The 18,774-nt window shown below is 45.4% G+C and overlaps 1 protein-coding gene across 2 annotated transcripts in view; it reads right to left on the bottom strand.

The window, feature by feature from the left end:
- Positions 1–4,130: 4,130 nt before the first annotated feature.
- GPR20 (G protein-coupled receptor 20) overlaps positions 4,131–18,774 on the bottom strand; it is a 22,970-nt gene continuing 8,326 nt past the window's right edge. The window contains exons 1-2 of one of the 2 annotated variants that reach the window (XM_009075151.1): positions 14,061–14,138; positions 4,131–5,206 (exon numbers count right to left, since the gene is read on the bottom strand). In XM_009075151.1, coding sequence (XP_009073399.1) covers positions 4,131–5,186 — 1,056 coding nt within the window. In that variant the 5' untranslated portion in view covers positions 5,187–5,206; positions 14,061–14,138. Of the gene's footprint in view, positions 5,207–14,060; positions 14,139–18,774 lie in introns of those variants that run through there. The other variant, XM_009075150.1, reaches the window with a different exon arrangement.

The raw sequence follows: 18,774 nt of genomic DNA, 5'->3' as shown, positions 1-18,774 counted from the left end.
TGACTAATGAGACTTTTGTGCACACATTTGAGGGACAGCAAAACCCAGAGGGACAAGGAAGGAAGAAATTGCCTTTGCACATGGCTGTGCTGTTTCCTCTTGGCAGTTATCAGATGGTTGTGGAGAGAGGGCAGAGCTTGCTCAGGGCCCAGGAGGAAGCTAGTCTGGCAGATAATCCCATGTGTGGAGTCAGGGTTTCCTTTACTGGTACAGAACTGGAGATTTTCAGCTTTGCTGTGCCCTGATGTGTTTGCAGTGTGACTAGGGGCTGAGTATTCTCCATCTCTGCCTTGCTACAGGTTTCCGGGCTGTAATAGGAAAAGATTTGCAAAGACAGAAGTGCTTTGAAACATGGGCTGTGCTGATGCAATTCGGATGAGATACACAGCAGGGAGAGAAATAGGCTCAACTATTCCTGGATAGCCATTCCCTGGCATGCCAACAGACTACTGACATCTGTGTGTTGTGACTCAGCTCATGGCTAGCACAGATCTCGTGTCCCAGGAATGGCTGAGATCCCAAGAATACAAGATTTTTCACCATCTTTGCTAGCCTTTGGGCAGCTGGTAGAAGAGGATATTTCTAATTCACTTTATAGGATTTTAGATGCACAAGAGAATCACAGCACATCAAAGAGGAATGAATGCTGTAATTCCCTGAAAGGTCAGGGCATTTTATAGAGCTCTGTATTGCTGTTAAGCTCTTTAGGGAATGCTGTATTCTGTCTACTGCAGACTTGGTGGTGGTAGCATGACATGCAATGCCTATCCATCCTGATTACTATTTCAGCCTCTGGGGGATGATCCAGATCCTCAAAGACTGTTAAGTGCCAGATTTAATTCGAAATCATTGGGAATTTGGCATCTAAATCTTTAAATACTCTGCATACAAAACTGTCCTGCAAAAGCTGTGTGTGCTTTTCCTTAGCAGTCTTTGCATATATTTAATGGTGCATGGAATCACTCACATTGCCCTGTTGTGTTGTATGTGGCTGTTCTCATCAGAGTAAGGGTGGGCTGGGGATAGGAGCAGGGTTGTTTCAATCCCTGTTGCTGTTCACTAAGAGGCAACCCAAGGAGATACCCTGAGCAGAAGGATGGTGCAGATCAAGGGATAAGACACTTTTGCCCCAATCTCCAGAAGCACAGAGAACTGAGGGATGCTGCAGCAGCAATGAGAACTGGCAGGTGGCAGGTGCCCATGAACACTGTGCTGTTTTGGGGGAGTATTTCTGAGGACAGATGAGTTTTGTCTTCTGATTTTCAGCTTTGTGCCCTGAGCACGAACAGGTGACTTTAAATAGGACTGAAGTTTAGCAAGAGCTCCACTGTGAGGTAAAGCAATATATGTAAACAGTATGGATTAAATAAAGAGCACAAAAAGTCACAAAAAGTAGGTTAGTTTGTAAGGAATTTAGCCTCTTTCCAATTTTTGGAGACTCTGTTCTTGGTAAGGGACCAGACCCTGCTTTTAAGCTGATACAAAATGAAGGAGGACCACTGAAAGCTCTGGCATTATGAAATAAAGAGAATTATCCAGTCTCAGGTGGCTTTTATGGGGAGTGAATAATACACTGACAGTAAAGGCAATTCAGACTACCACAAGTGAAGTTTACAGCAGAAAGACAGAGTTTCAACTGAGACGCTGTGTAGCAACTTAAAAAAAATCTAAGCGATTTTATACTTACCTCAAATGCACAACTGCATTGAGGAAGATGTGAAGATATTTCTGCATATGGCAAAAATACTGTTGATAGCAAGAGAATGGGAGGTGTGAAGCTGTTGGTTGTTGGAACAAAGACACTGGAACAAGCTTTGCACAGAGTCTTCACATTTCCTCTGAGTAGACTTGGCAAAAGACAGTGCTGTTAACAGCTCTGTATATGTGACACATATTTTCATTACAAACAGCTTAGATGGCATGTAATGGTCTGAGCATGTGTTGTGGGTTGGTGGGCATGAGGTTTTGAGGGTTTTCAGATAAGTGCAGACCTTTTAGGCATCAAATGATTTTCTCTATATGAGGGGTTGATGGAAAACAGTGGCTGAAGTGTGAAGTGGCCAACCTGGGCAGGGCCTGATCCCTGTGTGTGCTGATGCATCATTTAGCAGAGGTGTTGGCTGTGAGGTGCCTGTGTCAGTGATTTACAGAAGGTTAAGGAAATAGATGAGACAGAAGACAAACACACTACAATTGGGCCCTGGGAACACTCACCATGTTCATGGCCATGTCTAGAACAGGAAGCAATGCCTGGGACAACAGTCTTACCTCCCATGGGATAGTGACACAGTGTTGGTGGCCCTCATCATGACCTCTTGGGAGGAAAATCCTCTACAGAGGAATAGAGCTCTCAGCAGAAGGGCACTGGGTTAGTGGTATTGCCTGGGAAAGAGGTCACACTCCTAGTGATGGCAATTGCTGTGCCCCAGGACAATAAAGAGCTTGAGTTAATGGACCAAATGGAGCTCACGGTGTCACTCAGCTGGGAGCTCTCTGCTTCCATGACCTAAATCACTCTCCGTGGTCTCCACTGACTGGAACAGGGACACCCAGTTCCCTGTATTGCAGTGATGTTGACTGTTCAAATTTTATTCACATTGGATTGGTCAGGGAAACAGGTTAGGGGAAACATATATGTGTTGCAAGAGGCAAACTCTTGCAAACTCCATTGCATTGGTTGTGTTGTGTTCCTATGAAATGGAGATGGCTGTCCCATGATCAGATCCCAGGGAAGCAGAGTACTCTAGGTTGCTCTAGCTTGGTCCAGTCTTAAATCCTGCCCTTCTGGTAACACCAGTGAGTGTCAGGAAAAACTTGAGGAACACAATGTCAGCTGGAGCAGCAATAGGCATGTGAGTGAGGAGACATGCTGGTAACACCAGTGAGTGTCAGGAAAAGCTGTTCACTAAACTTGAGGAACACAATGCCAGCTGGAGCAGCAATAGGTATGTGAGTGAGGAGACATAGAGCAGCAACAGTTTCTGCTGTTCATGCTGCAGGTTTTGCTCTTTTCCTAGAATTTTTTTTTTTTTTTGTATTCACATTGCTTCATTCTTACAATGCCACCTAAAACATCTACCCACCACTGTGGACAGAATTTTGCAGCATCCTTAGCTTCACATATCTTTTAAGCATGGCTTAAATCATCCTAGTGACTTTGTACTGGGGTGAATTTCAGCCTATATGCCTGACATGGATTCTTTTTCTGTGCTTGAAAGTATCAGCATTTAAGTGACTGAGTGGGTAGACTGATAATGGGAATTAAGACAGCAAGCCCTGATTTTACAAGATGCTAGGAAGAAAAATCAAGCTAGAGTAGTATAACATCATAGTCTGGTTCTGCTTTTCCTCTTGGCTGTTCTTCAGGGAGACAGAGCAGAACAGCAGAGTTTGCTGGGAAGCATGTTCATCTTCACAGATTTTTGTATGCTCATCTGCAGTTTAGGAGATTTTGTGATCCAAATACAGGTGGAAAATATCCTTAACCTCTTCCCAAGCCCAGACAATGTGTATGAAAATACATACAGGCACATGTTTGGGTTTTTTTCTTAGAGCTGAGAGGAGACTTCAGTGGTTGACTTCATCTCCTCTTCCCTGAGAAGGTTCAGACTCTTTCAGGAACAAATGAGTAGTTACTAGTGATATGTGGGTTAGAATACTTTCTTTCCCATTCCATTGGCATCTCAAATCTTTGTAGTGGATAGCTCTGGAAACATCCCTTTTATCCTTTATTCTTAAGCACATGCCCAAGGCACAAAAATCTTTCATTACAAACCAGAGATATGCTACTTTCCGAGTCATCCTAGAAGAGTTGCACTATAATGTCAAACCCAAAAAGAAAACCACAGTAAAGAATTTGTTGCTAGCAAAATGTCTGTATTAAAATACAAAGAAAACTTCCCTTTGGGGAACAGTAATTAATAGACTCTCTTTTGTATTAGTACTAACAGCATTGCAAGTTCCATTTTCCAAACAGACCACAATGTTCTTGAGGAATGAATTCCATCACTGTCGGTCTGAACCTTGGCCTTAAAAAAAAAAAAGAGTTCAAAGAAAATAGTATGGTGCATCCTAGCAATATTCCAGCATCGTGGCACTGGCTTACTGCAGCGTGTGCCATCAGATGTGGGTTATATCTGGACACTGCTGGGTGATGGCAAGCTCACAGGACTTCCTATTGTGTTTGAGAAGGCAATGATTGCATTGGTGCCCTTGGAGTTCTTATTCGTTCCTTGGATGTCCATGTTGGTTTGCTCTGGCTCGGTTTTCCTGAAGATGTTTTTCATGGTTGACTGGAAGTTATTGGTGACAAAGCAATAGACAATGGGGTCCATGCAGCTGTTGAGACTACTGAGAGTCACTGTCACATGGTAGACAAGGAGGCTGACGTTATGCGGCATGTCTGGGTTGACGGAGATTGCGACCTGTCGCACGTGAAAAGGGGTGAAGCAGATCATGAAGATAATGAGGACAGTGATAAGGAGCTGCACAGCCCTCATTCTCCTCTCCCGACTCTGGTGCATGAGGCTGGGCTTGGACAGAGCACACATAATCCTGGTGGTGAAGAAGATGATAATGATGAGGGGGAAGAAGTACTCGCAGACCATCAGGACCAGAATCTTGGAGAGGCAGCATGCAGAAAACTTTATTGCCATGGTCAGAATGGAGAAAGTCACCACAGTGGCAAAGAGCCAAATGAAGACACAGATCCCCTTGGCACAGGTGGGATTCCTCCATTTACGTGAGGCCTCCACCTGTACAATTGCCAGGTAGCGATCGACGCAGATGCACGTCAAGAACAGGATGCTGCAGTACATGTTGACAAAGTAGCCAAAGATATGAACCAAGGAACAATTTGGGCAGTCCCCTGCACTGTAGAACATGATGATCCGGACAGGCAGGGAAAAGCCCACCAAGAGATCAGTAATGATCAAGTTGATGGTGTAAATAACAGAAGTGGTTTTTGTCTTGGTACGGAAGCAGAAGACGTACAGTGCCAAGCTGTTCAGCACAACACCCACCAGGAAAATGATGGCATTGGCCACCATCAGGACAATCCACAGGCTGTAAAATTCTGTGGACAGTTCTTTGTCAGAGTGGATGAAGTTGGAGAACCAGTAGATGCTGGGCTGCTGTGTGGAGTTGATAGAGTCAAGGGCTGGCAATTGGGTGGAGGAGGTCGGCATGGTCACTGACTTCCAGTGATCTGGAAGAAAAGGAGCAGAGGTGTATTTATAGGTATGTCAACATTACTTTGGGCTCAAAATCTTGTCACCTAAGAACATTTTAACCAACACATTTGTACATCCTAAGCAGTAGAGCCCCATCTGCCAATGTGGGATTACCAGCAATCACAAGGAAAATACATGGGTTTATAATTGCTCTCTTCCAGTGGTTCCAGTTGCATGTTTTGGAGAAGGCACACAATCCCCACTTCAAGTTACTCTTCCTCTTCCCTGTGCAAAAGTGGTTTTAAGGCCAGAAGACTTTTGCCCAAACATAGCATCTGACTCCTAAAATATTATATCCCTTGCCTTGGGCAGGTGATCCCATTAGAGAGTAACTTGCAGCAGGATTTTCAGGAACTGCAAGACATTCCTGAAATCAAAGGATGTCTGATTTTTCCAGGAAAGCAGAAGCAGGTTTTGTGGCATCTTCTAGAGGTCTTCACTCACAACAACAGCAGCCGGGTGATTTCAAGCTAAGGGCATCAGCCACTACTCCTGCCAGGGTTTGACAGTTTAATTTGCAAATCATTCCTGACTTATACACTATTTTAAACTGATTTGTATATTAAAAAGATAAAAAAAAAAGGCCAAATATATACAGAGACTTGGCTGGTTTCAATAAAAATAAATGGTTGAAAAATGTCTGGAATATCTCAAAGTGGCTGGGCAAGACTTTGAGATTAAAAAAAATCAGCTGGAATCAGCAGAGAATGATGCTGAAAGACTGGATTTATGAGGGTTTGAAATCCCTGCTACCAATGAGCCAAATGCGGAAGGAGTAGGAGATGAGGAGCTGCAGACACATCTCCCAGAGCTTACAGGATCTGCAGTGTGTCTGGGCTGTGTGTCTCAGTGTGGAAGGCTTGAATTGCTAAAGGAGTCTGGATGTCCAGCTCCCTGAAGCATGTTCCATCTTCTGGGAGCTGTCTTTCTGCCTTCACTAATCCTTTTTGCTGCTTATGGGGATCAGGAGGAGGGACCAAAGGTGTCCCGTTGCCTGTGAGATGCTTCAAGCTGTTGGTGGCCCACGTACAAAGCAGAAGAAGAAACTATCTAGGACAGAAGCCTTCCAGTGAGAAGTAGATCCTCAGGAGAGCTCCTGCTGGCCAAAAGCAAATGTTCTGCAGGGGCAGTTTTATCTGGGTCCAGAGAATGTCACAGCAGCTCTGAGCCTGCATGAAGAGTTTCAAAGTTTTTCCTGCCTGGCCACCAAAAGCTTCCTTGTTGGACTAATGAATTATAAATCCTCCACACCTCCTGACAAAACTTCCAGCTGTCTGGGGAAAAGAGCTGTGGAACTGAGATTCAGGAGAATTGATTCCCAAGTCTCTGTGCATTTACTGGATACAGCACTCCTGACATGTCTCATCAGTGTTTGGTCAATAGTCAGCATTCAAGATCAAGAGTCCTCATGGGATGCTACAGCCTAGTTGTGATTATACTGTATGTTTCATTCAAGCCAGGTGGGTGTGAAGCAGAACATTTGTTGAGCAAAAGCAGAGATTAGGATTGAGAATCTAGAATATTGGCTGTGAAATTCTCTGTGGAAAATCTTGGACAAGTGACTTTGCCATCATGATGGAGTGTGGGGTTTTTGGCCTGGAGTGTGGGGATTGCTCTAGTTTCTCCTTGGCTCTCATCTACTCTGTGGAAGTGGTGTGAAAGAAAAAGCTGATTTTTAATATCCTCGAACTCGGAAGGATATTTCTAATTAAATGACAATTCATTCTATTTAGGGAGCCACTCCAAGCCCATGGAGTTGAATCATCCATTGGAATGGCTGGTGCTCAAACATAAAGTCCTCCTGAGATCAAACCCAGTGCCTGAGTATGTTGCAGGACTGAAATCCTGAAGCCACCTGCAATGTCCCAAAGAACTATTGGGCAAAGAGGAACAATCCTAACTTCTGTCCACTTTTGCCATTAGGCCATCTCCAGCAGCAACTGGACATTGGAACATCTTGTGTTTCAGGAGTGACCCGATTACCTCACCCTGCACTGAGCTCTGGTGGCAACCCAAGTAGCACACATGTTCACAACATTTTGTTTGGGTCTGACTGAGCCTGCAGACTCCTGGGGGAGAGTCTTGTCTCTTTCTGTTCTGTGCCAAGCACACTGTCAGGGGAAAACAGGAAAAACTGTCCCTGAGACTGGCTGAGGGCAGTGGAGTTGTGATGTCTGGCACCTGCGAAAGGGGAGGATGCAGAACTCTGGCCTGTTTTCTAATGGTTTCCTAAAATTCTCACCATCTGATCTTTGTTTGTTTGTTTCACTCTTTAATTACAAAACCAAACTGTAATGAGCATCTGCCTGGATCTGCTCCCAGCTTTCTCTTCTCAGATGCTATCAAGAGGAGCACTGAGCCAACTTTGTTGCCTTGTGAGTGCAGTGTGAGCTTGTATATCTATGTTCAGACATATGGTTGACTAAGGGGAGAAGACAAAATCTTCCATCCTATCCCTTAGCATGCACTAGACTGTATTAATTTCATATGCATTTGTCTTCTCATTGTAATTCTAAGGCACTGCTCATTTACTCTGATTTTGCATCTTGTTAGTAGCTTGCCTCCTCTGGGAGATTTTTCTTCACTCTCAGATCCTTTATCACAAACACCTGATATTCATCTTATTCTGCCTTTCCTGCCTCACTGAAATCAGTAACTCCAAATGCATTCAAATGTTCCTTATCCTCACAGTGCCATTGAGGGCTGTAGGGCATTTTACAGACTAAGAAAAGGACCCACTATGAGTACTGTCCATACACACAAATTAAAATAATCATCATATACAGTGTCCTGGCTTACATAGTCACCTCTTCCACGGAGCCCCATGTACAGTGAAATAAACTCCAGGTCTGGCAAACTGCTAAAAAACAACAGGTAACATTTGTTTGCCAAATTGAATATGCAAAGGAGGAGCTGAATTAGAGCTTGTGTCTTTTCCCAGTCCATCACTGCCCTGTCTGAACTCAAAATCCAAACAACTACATGAAAGAAACCCCAGCAAATTTAATTAATTTTGGAGATTTCCTCCCTGACAAGGCTGTGGAAAAGCTGCCTCTTGGGCTGCAGTGGGAAAAATCTTCCTCTAATCAAATCGTTACTGATGGATGTTTGGGTGAATGGCCTCTTCCTTTCTTTGTGGGACTGCTCTCATCTCATGGCTCACAAGCAGAAAGGATGGAGGACTGGACTGGGAAAACAACAGCATTCCTCGGAGTGCTTTTAATGAGATGGAGCTGGACCAAACCCCTGGTTAACAGCTACTAAAGATTTTTCCATCTTGGGACTCCAAGCCCCTGAGAAAGGTACATTGCCCCATTTTGTAGCAGGCAGAAAGGCAGCCTGACCTCTTATCTGATCAAAAGCAAACATTCCCAAAATTTTCTGACTCTTGCTCTCCCCTGAGTCCAAAAACTACCCCAACCAGGTGTCTCTCTGCCATCAGAATTACTCATGCAGGTATTAAAGTGGGTCAGCTCAGCTACCCATCACCATAGAGTGGTAGTGTATGGAAGTCAGTGAGAGGCATGGCAAAGTTCAAGAGAAGCTTTGCAGCCTCTGCAAACCTTTATTTTGCTGTGTTTTGCACTACTTGTTACTTGCAGCTATGGCACGAGCTCATGCAAGGACCACCTTTACAAACAGACTAATTAGCCTTTGGGCAACTCCCCTTCCAAAATCTTCAAAGAACTTGGAACTCGGCCTACTTAATGCCTAATTCAGGTTTCAGCCTCTCAGATTTCCATGCAATCCCTGTTTCTTGGAGCTGGCAGTCTGCAAAGCCCAAGATGGGTAAACATGCATCCTTCTGAGTGCTGCCTGACCGTGCCACTTGGCCTATGCTGTTATATTATACCTCTCAGGCTGGATTTTGTCTGTCTGTCTGGGAGACTGTGGGTAGCATTTCCTTAAAAGTACAGCAGGCATCTGGGTAGAAATGAGATAAGGGGAGGGACAGAGACTGGAGGTTGACCTGTTTTCCCTTGTTCTGATAAAGGTCCCTGCTCAGCACTGGCAGAGGGGCACTTGCTCTGAAATACTTTCTCATTGCTGTGTGACACAACCAATTCCATTGTTCTTGGGCCAAATAGGAAACAGATGCTCACTGTGCTGACACCAGATCCTACAGCCTCTTCCCTTGCTCACTCACTGCTTGGCATCATACTTGCTCATTTAGTGTGGGCAGCTCAGTTCTCTGTCTGCCCCAGGAGATCCTTCACTATCCCATATTCTGTTCCACTGAACTCTTTGTTTGGTGTTAGCCTTAACCCTCACCCTCCACTTGCTAAAGTTAATGGGATTCACTTTTTTGGCCCCGGGGTCTTTGGAATCTGGCTCAGCAATTCAAGGTAATGGGATACAAAAGTTGCAGGTCAGGCAACTGATCTGTGTCCTAACCACTCTCTAAAAGGGTTATTTGTTGGTGTGTGCAGATAGGATCTCTGTGTGCAGACCCAGAGAACACCAGAGCCACACACTGGGATGGGAAAGTTGGAAAAGACATTAACAAGAGTGAGAGTTATTTAGTATAAACAACTTCAGCTTTTCTTCTCTCCTTGTCCTGAACCAGAACATCTGATACAGCAACCTGGCTCCTCTATCATCCCCCTGTTCCCCTCACCCTGTCCTGTCTGCTGGTGTTACTCTGCTGCCTGGGGTGGCAGCAGGATGTGTTTAGTTTTGCAGCCTTCCCATGTTTAAAGTTCTCTGGGTGATTTATCATCATATTTATAAATGAAGGGTTAAACTCACTCTCTTTCAGTTTAAATTGTATGATTCTCCTTCTGGCAAGCTCTCACTCAACTCTGGCTCAAACTGGCCAAATATGGTGTTTTTGTGCATGTCGACCATGCACTATATGTGGTAGAGCTTGTTCTGTGTGTCTCGTGCTCAGCCTGGGGAGGGTGGGTTTGCTGACAGTGGGAACAGAGAGAGAGAGAGAGGGAATGAATCCAGCTGCTGAAAGGGAAAAACTGGGGCCCATCGAGCCCTCAGGCTCTGAGAGGGGAGCAAATAGCTGGGGAAGAAAGATCCCAACCTAAAGCAGAAATGGGGCTTTTCTCAGGGCAGGTAGGATCCCATATTTGTGAGCATCAGATCTCTGCTCTCACTTGATTCTTGGGCACTGATGTCTCCTAGAAGCCTCCAGATCTGAGGATGGCAGGAGAGAGTGTGTGAGACACCCTACAGCTAGGGAATTGCAGTTGGAAATAACCAGACCCAGTCCAGGGTTGGATTCCTCCTTCCCCTCCAATGCTGTGGACATAAAAGGTTCTTTGGAGACACAAAACACATAGTTCTGTGAGTGTCAGATTAAATGACACCTGCTTTCTTACAGCCTCATGCCTCGCAGTGCCTCGCAGGGCAGGGGAATGCTTTGCCCTGCTTGAGATGCTTATTATAACTTTTTCCCATGTGGACACTTGGCTGCCTTAATGAGCACTCACATTCCAGCTCTTCCCTTGGCTCCAACAGTTATTTGACTTTCCCTTTTCTTTGCTGTCTAATTTCCTGAAAATTGAGGTGATCTTTCCCTTCTGCCAAATTTTGGTTGAGATTAGCCAAGAGATTGAAAAATATTAGGAGGACAGGGGAAATCAGAGCTGACAACCACACAAACAGGCACTGAGAGTGATCCTTGTTTCCTCTAATGTGAACCTGCAAGGCATCTGCTAGCACTCTCCACCTCACATCCTTTCATTTAGATCTTATTCCCTGCAAATTCACAATTGCTTTGGCATTGGAACACTGCAAACACGACTCAATGGCTTCTTTGCAATGAGAGAGCATCACCTTCCCCTGATCGTTTTTCTGAAGAGAAATAATTTCAGATTTATACCAAATTATGGCAGAACCAGCCTGATCAGGAACAGGTGATAACTAACTGCCTGGTGTTGGCACTGGTCAGCCATGGCATGCTTGCCCAGGTGTTATGAAATGTGTGATGGCCAGCAGCTCCTACTGAGTCTGGTGGTTTGAATGGTCATGTGCCTTTGTCTGGAAGGAGAAAGGTGTGAAATTCCTTTGTAAAGAGGGATTAACACCCCTACCTGAATTTTGCATCTCTAAAGCTGGCCATGAGAATCGGATTTCTCATCTGGCCAGAGGAAAAGCTTGTTTGTCCAGTCTAAGACATAGGCAGGGGTAATCCCTCAAGACCTGTAAGCAATCACAGGCTGAAGATGTGTGGAGGCTGATGCAAACCAGGTTGTTGGGCTGGTGTTGCTGATGTGCCGTTGAGCCATTTTCCTCCTGCTTCAGATGCCCAGTTAGCCTATGTGTGATCCTTCATCTCCAAGGCCCTGCTGTGGATGGGCAATGGATATCTCTGTAAGTTGTGACCTGAGCTCCACCTGCCATGCTGTGTTCAGTGCTGTGTGTGCACATACATGGACCCCAAACTCTTCAGCAAGCCCAAGGCCAAAATCAGATCCTCTGAGAGTGAGGGACCAAGATTCCTGGCTCAGTCTGGGACAAGCAATAGCTTGTGGGTGCCCAAGCAATGATTTAATCCAAGAGGTCACCCTCAGCCATGAGGGATCACTGCCAGTTAGAAGAGGCAGAGCACAACTCTCCAAATTGCATTCCTCTTCTTCATGGAGCAAAGTGACCCAGATGGGACTGATGCCACTTGACTTGGCTCAGATGCCAACTCTCAGCATCGAGGCTTGAACCTGCTCCTTAAACCAGTCCTGGACACCCCAGAGACAATCCATTTAAAACTTGAAAAGATCTGCGTGGTTCTCCCTCAGCCTTGTCCTGAGCATGCATGAAAATTATGAAATGAAGCTCCCAAGGATGCACAGAGCAGGAAATTCATGTGCTGACAGATTTTTTATCAGTTTATACCTCCTCTGTGAACATTTGCAGAAGCAATGCCTCAGCCTTTGAAAGAAGGAGCCCAGAGGTAGATGTACAAGCAAACAAAGAAGTGGGGTTGGACATAGTGTGCCTCTCTAGACCTTCAAATGTCCACCCAGAGGTCCCTCAGCACACCTCTAATGAGGCTTGCTAGAACAGGCCACTTGAAGCAATAAGGGTTTATGCCTCTCTTGCTTTTTTTTTTTAATGCCACATTGTGTAGAAAAGCCCCTCCTGAAACATTTAAATGTCTGTGATGCCTTACCAATACCATTGTATTTTTCATGCCCCTCTTTTCTTCATTACCAGACCTTGGCCTTGGAGTGACAGAAATGCTAAGTGTCTTGGTCAATGCTCTATAAATCATGTTGTTATCATTTAAAAGACCAATATCTCATGGCCTGTGAGGGCTCATACCAAGTGCCATCTGTCATGAGGGAGCATGGAGTGACAGCTCAGCAGTAGGTGCTGTGTGTTTCCATCTCTGATACTTCTAGAGAAATCAGAGCATGACTTCTGAATGTATCCTTCTCTGTCCCTTGTGGACCACTATATGTGAGAGCAAACCACATATTTTTTAGGGATTTTTTTTTCCCAAGAGGGTTAATACTTGTTTTTTAAAAGCTAGATCTGGAACAGAGCATGTAGATTTGGATTCCTTATGGGTCCAGCCAGTAGAGATGGATTTGAGCCTGTCTTCTTGGGAGGTTGTAACAGTACAAGAGAAATGAGTTTGATTTTATGGGGATTACAGTAATCCATCTAGTGGTTCAAGGGTGCCTGGGACAAAGTGCTAGAAATGTCAGTTTGGAATAACAGCTATCGTGGCTATGTACAAGGAGAACCCTGCAGTGAAAATTACCATATAGGCACATGCAGGAACTTTTCAGGCAAGTGCAGAAACATCTTCAGCAGCAGATTAAACTGAGCAATATCTGGTCTGTGCATCACTGGTTGCTTTTGAGAAGGAAATTTTTAATTGCAAATTTAGCAATCTTGGAGAACTTTCCCCTCTTTCTGCCTTCAGCTCCCTGCTTGCCCAGTCCCTAGGCAAGGAGCTGAGAAGGACAGTGAGGGAAGAGCAGCAACAGAGATTTGCTGTTGGGGAATACTTGGGGTCCTGCATAGCCTGAGGATGCACAACTGATAATCACACTCCAGGGAGGTAACACCAATGCAGGTAGGGATGAAGGGGTGATGCAGGGAGGATTTCTGAAGGAGTCTGATTAAGGACCTTGGAAAGGATCTGCTTCAACTTTGACTGACCCAACAATTGGCTTCAGAGAAGGAAAACAGTACCTTTCCTAGAGCTGAGCTTGCACTCTGCTGTGTGGCCAAACAGGTAAAACATTCCCAGTCACAGCTGACTCTGTGCCAGGCAGTACACCATCTCTTCTCCCAGTTTCCAAAACCATCCTGAACATATTTCCCCAAAATTTAATTGTGCCCATGAGCATGCAGATACAAACAAGACATCATCCCTCTTTTCACAAGACCTGGCTCAATACTTTTCAATGAGGGAAGGCCAAGCAACTTTGCACACTTTTCATCCCCCACCATCTCCTTGAGAAACAACCAAATATCATGGCACTGCCCCAAACCCCCAAAGCAGAGAAGCTCACAGTGGGAGAAGTCCCTTGCAGCCCCTCACAGTTGCCAGCACAGCTTGGCTCTTCAGGTCAAGCACCTCCTGATGAACTTCCACACCTGCTGCATGGGTAGAGCCAGAGACTTCCCAACCTGCTCATCCATGTGCTCAGTAGAGGACCTTTTCCACTTCCATCCCTGCCAGGGCTCCCTGCTGCAATAGTCAGGCTTTCCACTCCGGACTTGGAGTCGTTTCCAGCAAATCCCTCCTGGCCCCTTCAGATCCCATGTCCCCCCACTCCCACCCTTTCTCTCTGACCAATATCCCAAAGCATTCACTGCAATGATCCCTGCAGTGTATTCCTCCACGACAGACTGACTTACCTCTGGCCTGATCTCCCTTCTAAGTTAGAGCAGCTGCCGGTAAGAAAATTTCCTCGTGGACCTGAACGCTATCACCCCAGGAAAGAGACATCTGTTCCTACAAGCAGAACAACTGGAGTGACTACAGAATATGAAGAAATGCCTAATCTCTCTCTCTCTCTCTCTTGCTCTCTCTCCCCCCCCTCTTCTAAATATAGCCTTGCAACTAATGGGAAAAAATACACACTACCAAAAAAAAATATTTCCACTTGTCTTTAGTGTTCAGTATTTCTCCCCAAACATCTGGCTCCTTGCCCTAACTCTCTCTGAAATTTATGAAGTGCTGTAAACGCTAAAGAGGGCTCCAGCCTTCCTCATGGTGCTAATGCCTGAACATTTCTAGTAAACTAAAACTGATGTTGCTGCCCTGAGGTCAATTTTCCTGGGTCTCTGTGGGAACAAAATCTCTTTTGTTGAGAACTTGCCAGCTCAAGGTCACTGCAATGCCACCACAGGTGACTCTTTTCATCTTACTGCTGTGAACTCAGATTAGACAGAGGCATCCCTGGCAGTTGCAGGAAGGTGCTGAACCACATGCCACAAAGCCTGTGACATGCTTTGAACCAACCCAGCTGTCCAGAGCCTGAGAAAAAACCTGGCACAGGGAGACAAATTGTGACCCTGCACACTTCAGTGATGCTCTGGCTGCAATCATTTGGGAGTGGGGATAATGAGATCTGTCCAAGGACTGGGCTGGAATGGCTGAGCATGGGTGGCAATAGAGAGCCTGAGGTTCCACCAAGGAGCCCCCCAGCATCTTCCTCTGTCCTCACACAGCCCTTCCCTACTGGTGGTAGAGTCATTGTGGAAATCAGGTCCCTCTCAGAGCAGGGATTTGAGTATTGCTCCACCCTTGGCTGCCTGAGAAGAAACTGAGATTGGGCAAAGCAGAATGAATTCTCCATTATTGAGATGGATTCAAAGCACATACTGGCTTTCAAGATGTCTCTGCTGACCAATGCTGTAAGGACTTAGATCTCCCAAATCTCCCAAAGTTCCACCTCAAGTCCCACTTCTTGCTCTAAATTGGGTACCAAAAAGCCCATCTTTTGTGGGACTTGCACAGATGTTCTCCCTGGGAGGGTTTCAGTAGCTTTAGAGATTCCTTTTGGGAAAAAAAGGACAGAAAAAAAAGGAGAAGTTCCATCAAATTTAGTTGTTTAGAGAGACAGAGAGGATAGATGCTGGATTTTAGTATCAGCCCTGGCCTACTATTTTCCATCACCCTGTAGATAAAGACAACACTAGTGCCAATGCAATAAACATGCAGGATATGGTCCGTCACAACACGACAGGATCAACTGAGAGGCATTGAATTCCAGGTCAAGAGGCCAAATCCATAAATAGAGGAGAGGTAAACTCTGCACATGCATGTCTCACTGGAGCACAAACAGTAGCTATGGTTATTAGAGAAGGTTGACCTCATTTTCTGGAATTAGTTTTTCACCCTTGGATCTTTCCCAGGAAGACCGAGCTGATCTTTTTTGTCTGGTTATTTTATTGATTTTCTATTTTGACTTTCCTCACACTGAGGGGCAGATTCTTCCCCCAGTTTCATGAACATCCTCTTTGACTTTATGAGCCCCCTGATCCAGGCATCCAGCCTTCCACAACCGATTTTCAGCTCAGGCACATGCCTACATTCTCATCTTCTTTACACCTCCTTATGCCTTGGGAAGGAAGCATGATTGGAAGGTCTCCATGAGCCCTGTCTGAGTGATCAGCTTACCTTCACATCCTTACATCCTGGGGGTTCACCAGGGGGAAAAACAAAAGCAAATAAACCAACCCATGGTCCAATGTTGGACAAGGTGAGTGAACTTGAACCCTATCAAGGCAAAGGCATAGGTTGCCCAGAGAAGGTGTGGCTGTCCCATCCCTGGAAGTGTTCCAGGCCAGGTTGGATGGGGCTTGGAGCAACCTGGTCTAGTGGAAGGTGTCCTTGCTCATGACAGATGAGGTTGGACTTAGATGATCCTTAAGGCCCAAACCATTCTATGATTCCATGATTCCATTATTCTTAATGCCTGTGGTGGCAAATGCTTAAGTTTCCCCCAACCTTTCAACAAAAGTTTTATATTTAGGGAATGGTTCTCTGGACTTACAACTGCGACACTGTGAGAAAGAGGAGACTTTACTCCAGGATGACTATTGGTACCTGCACTCTGTTCACCTGCTCTATGAGTGCCTGACCCTTCTGATGTGAGGACTGGCTTGTTTTCGTGCTTCTCTGTGGTGCATTTGAGCTGTGTTCCCATCCCTGTACACAGGATAATCAGTGCCCTACACTCCCCCACTATCCCAGCCTCTCCCTCCTTGCTGGATTTAGAGCTAGACTCTGAGTGGCAACAGCTGCAAAGTTTCAAGTTGTGCCTGAGATAGTGCAGAGCATGCCTTATTGGGAAGCAGATGCTGCTGTTAAGGTGGAGAAGGCACATCCGGGCTCAGGGCCATGATTTGTCCCAGACGTGGTTCCCACACTCAACTTCCAGAGGAGTTGAAACCATAGCTGGTGAATGAAGAGCTTCTATCATCTCTTGATTTTCAGTCCCCAAAAGGAGGGGAAATGCACGATGTAAAAGTAAAGGTTTGGTATGTGGAAAAAATTCAAACTTGTTCATCGAATATATAACAGTATTAAATATGGGAGTAAGATTGTAGGTGGAAGAAGGTGTTAGCATGTAGGAGAAGGACTGATAGTTACATCAGGGAGGGGTGCTACTAGCCCATAGTAATTCCTATCAATCCCTTCACCTTGCCATGTAAAATAGGGCTCTGTTTAAATGTCTTCTTTGGCACAGAGCAGTAAAGCAGGAGGCCAGACAGCTCTTGAAGGAGGTGGAGAGAAAACTAATACCACACACCACTTTGGGGAGATGTCCTCTCTCTTTTGGTCAGGAGAAGGGTGTACTTTTCCAGTCCTTCTCAAAAAAGGGAAATTGAGTGTCCTTTCATCCCCTGTTGCAGGAGAAGAGATTGAGATTGGGCAGAGTGTAATGAACACAGCTGAGATGGGCTCAAGGCACACAACTAAATCAGCTTTCAAGATGTCTCTGTTGGTCAATTCAGTAAGGACCCAAACCAGAATCCCATGTCTGAACATGCCTCTTTTTTTTAGGGTATTTTTTTTTTAGGAAGCTGAATTTAGGCTCTGTTACATTGAATGGATCCTCACAAATGAATTCTTTTCTTAAGCAATGAAGAAGAATTCCTACCCAAAAATGGCTCAGACCCAGACATGACAGACTGAGAGCTCAGAAAATGAGAAGCCTTGAGCCATGGTCATGACTATGTGGAGAACACCAAAGAGTGATCCTTGCTGCATGGAGGACACTGAAGGGTGGAATCTTCCCTGCACTGTCCAGAAAACCTCTTCTTATCAGCTGCTTCAGGGAAAGTGAGCTCACATGACTATAGTCCACCTCCATTGAACATTCTCCTGTTTTTCCTCCAACACACATGTTCCTGAGGTATTTTATCATTGTTTTGCTCCTGCATTGGGAAACAGGAGAACCAGAAGGAAAAATGGGAGTAATGTCCACAGTCACAACAGACACACAAGCCTGTCCTCAGAAGACTGCTTGCAGGGGAGGTTGCCCAGCTGATGTAGCTGCAGACTTGATGAAGAGGCAACTACATGGGCCCTGATTCCTGCCAGGTGAATAACCCTTTGATACGACAGATAGTTAGTGGCATGGAGAACAGCCTACATCCATTTTACCTTTCCCAACTACTCTTCCTTCTAGTAAGTCTGCCCCAGAAGATCCCCAGGACTTATAATGTGCTGGAAAACATTAATGTGTGCCCCTATGATATGCACTGCCCATGAGCCCTACATTTTTGATTCTCTAGGGCTGTTGTGGGATGCTGTGAATCAGGTTCAGAATTGACTCAGAGAACTGGGTAGGTTCTCACAGGTGGATGAAGGGTGAAGATGTTACTTCCCTGGACCACCCTCCAGGAGACACCTTTTACAGAGGATAAGTGCCAGGAAAGCACCACACAGCACTTGGTTTAGGGGGAAATCTGTGGACACTGAGGATCTCCCCAGATTTGTAGGAATTTCGCTATTTGCAAAGGGGCTTCAACTCCATCATGCTTCCTTCATTAAGAAATGACACAAAGGAAAGCCTTGGACAGCAGTGTGGGAACATACTCCTCTGATGATTCCAAGCTGGTGCTTGGTGGAAGCAATAACATGGCAAATGGGTGGATCTTGGAAGAAGATCTTCTTTTTTTTTTTTTTTCCTGGTACTTTTGGTAGAATCCATAGGAAAACCAGTTGAAAGAACCTTGAAGACTGAGGCTGACATCTGTACCCAGCCTGACTTTTAGCTTTTGGCACTTGCTCGTTTGCAGCCAAGCAGAGAAACATATGCCTTCAGCTGTTGGGCCATTGAGAGGTTGTTCTCTGCTGTTGTGGTATTCCAGGTGTGCCGTGCTGGAATGCCTGGGAGATCCTGGGACCCCTTTGGGATCTGCTGGCTTCTTTAAAGCAAAGCCTGCACACATTCATGATGGTTATGCCTAAGGTGGTAGCTGAAGGGACTGGAGAGAAAGATCAGAACCCTCTCTACTGATTCTTAGGTAGAATCTGTCTCTTCCTTGAGAGACAACCGTTGTTCCTCTCCTGCAATGCTGGGACAGAAACACCAAAGAAACATGAGCTGCTTTT

Source organism: Acanthisitta chloris, unplaced genomic scaffold, assembly GCF_000695815.1.
Source record: "Acanthisitta chloris isolate BGI_N310 unplaced genomic scaffold, ASM69581v1 scaffold625, whole genome shotgun sequence".
In the NCBI taxonomy this organism is placed as follows: domain Eukaryota; kingdom Metazoa; phylum Chordata; class Aves; order Passeriformes; family Acanthisittidae; genus Acanthisitta; species Acanthisitta chloris.
This window is presented reverse-complemented; position numbering and strand designations above follow the sequence as displayed.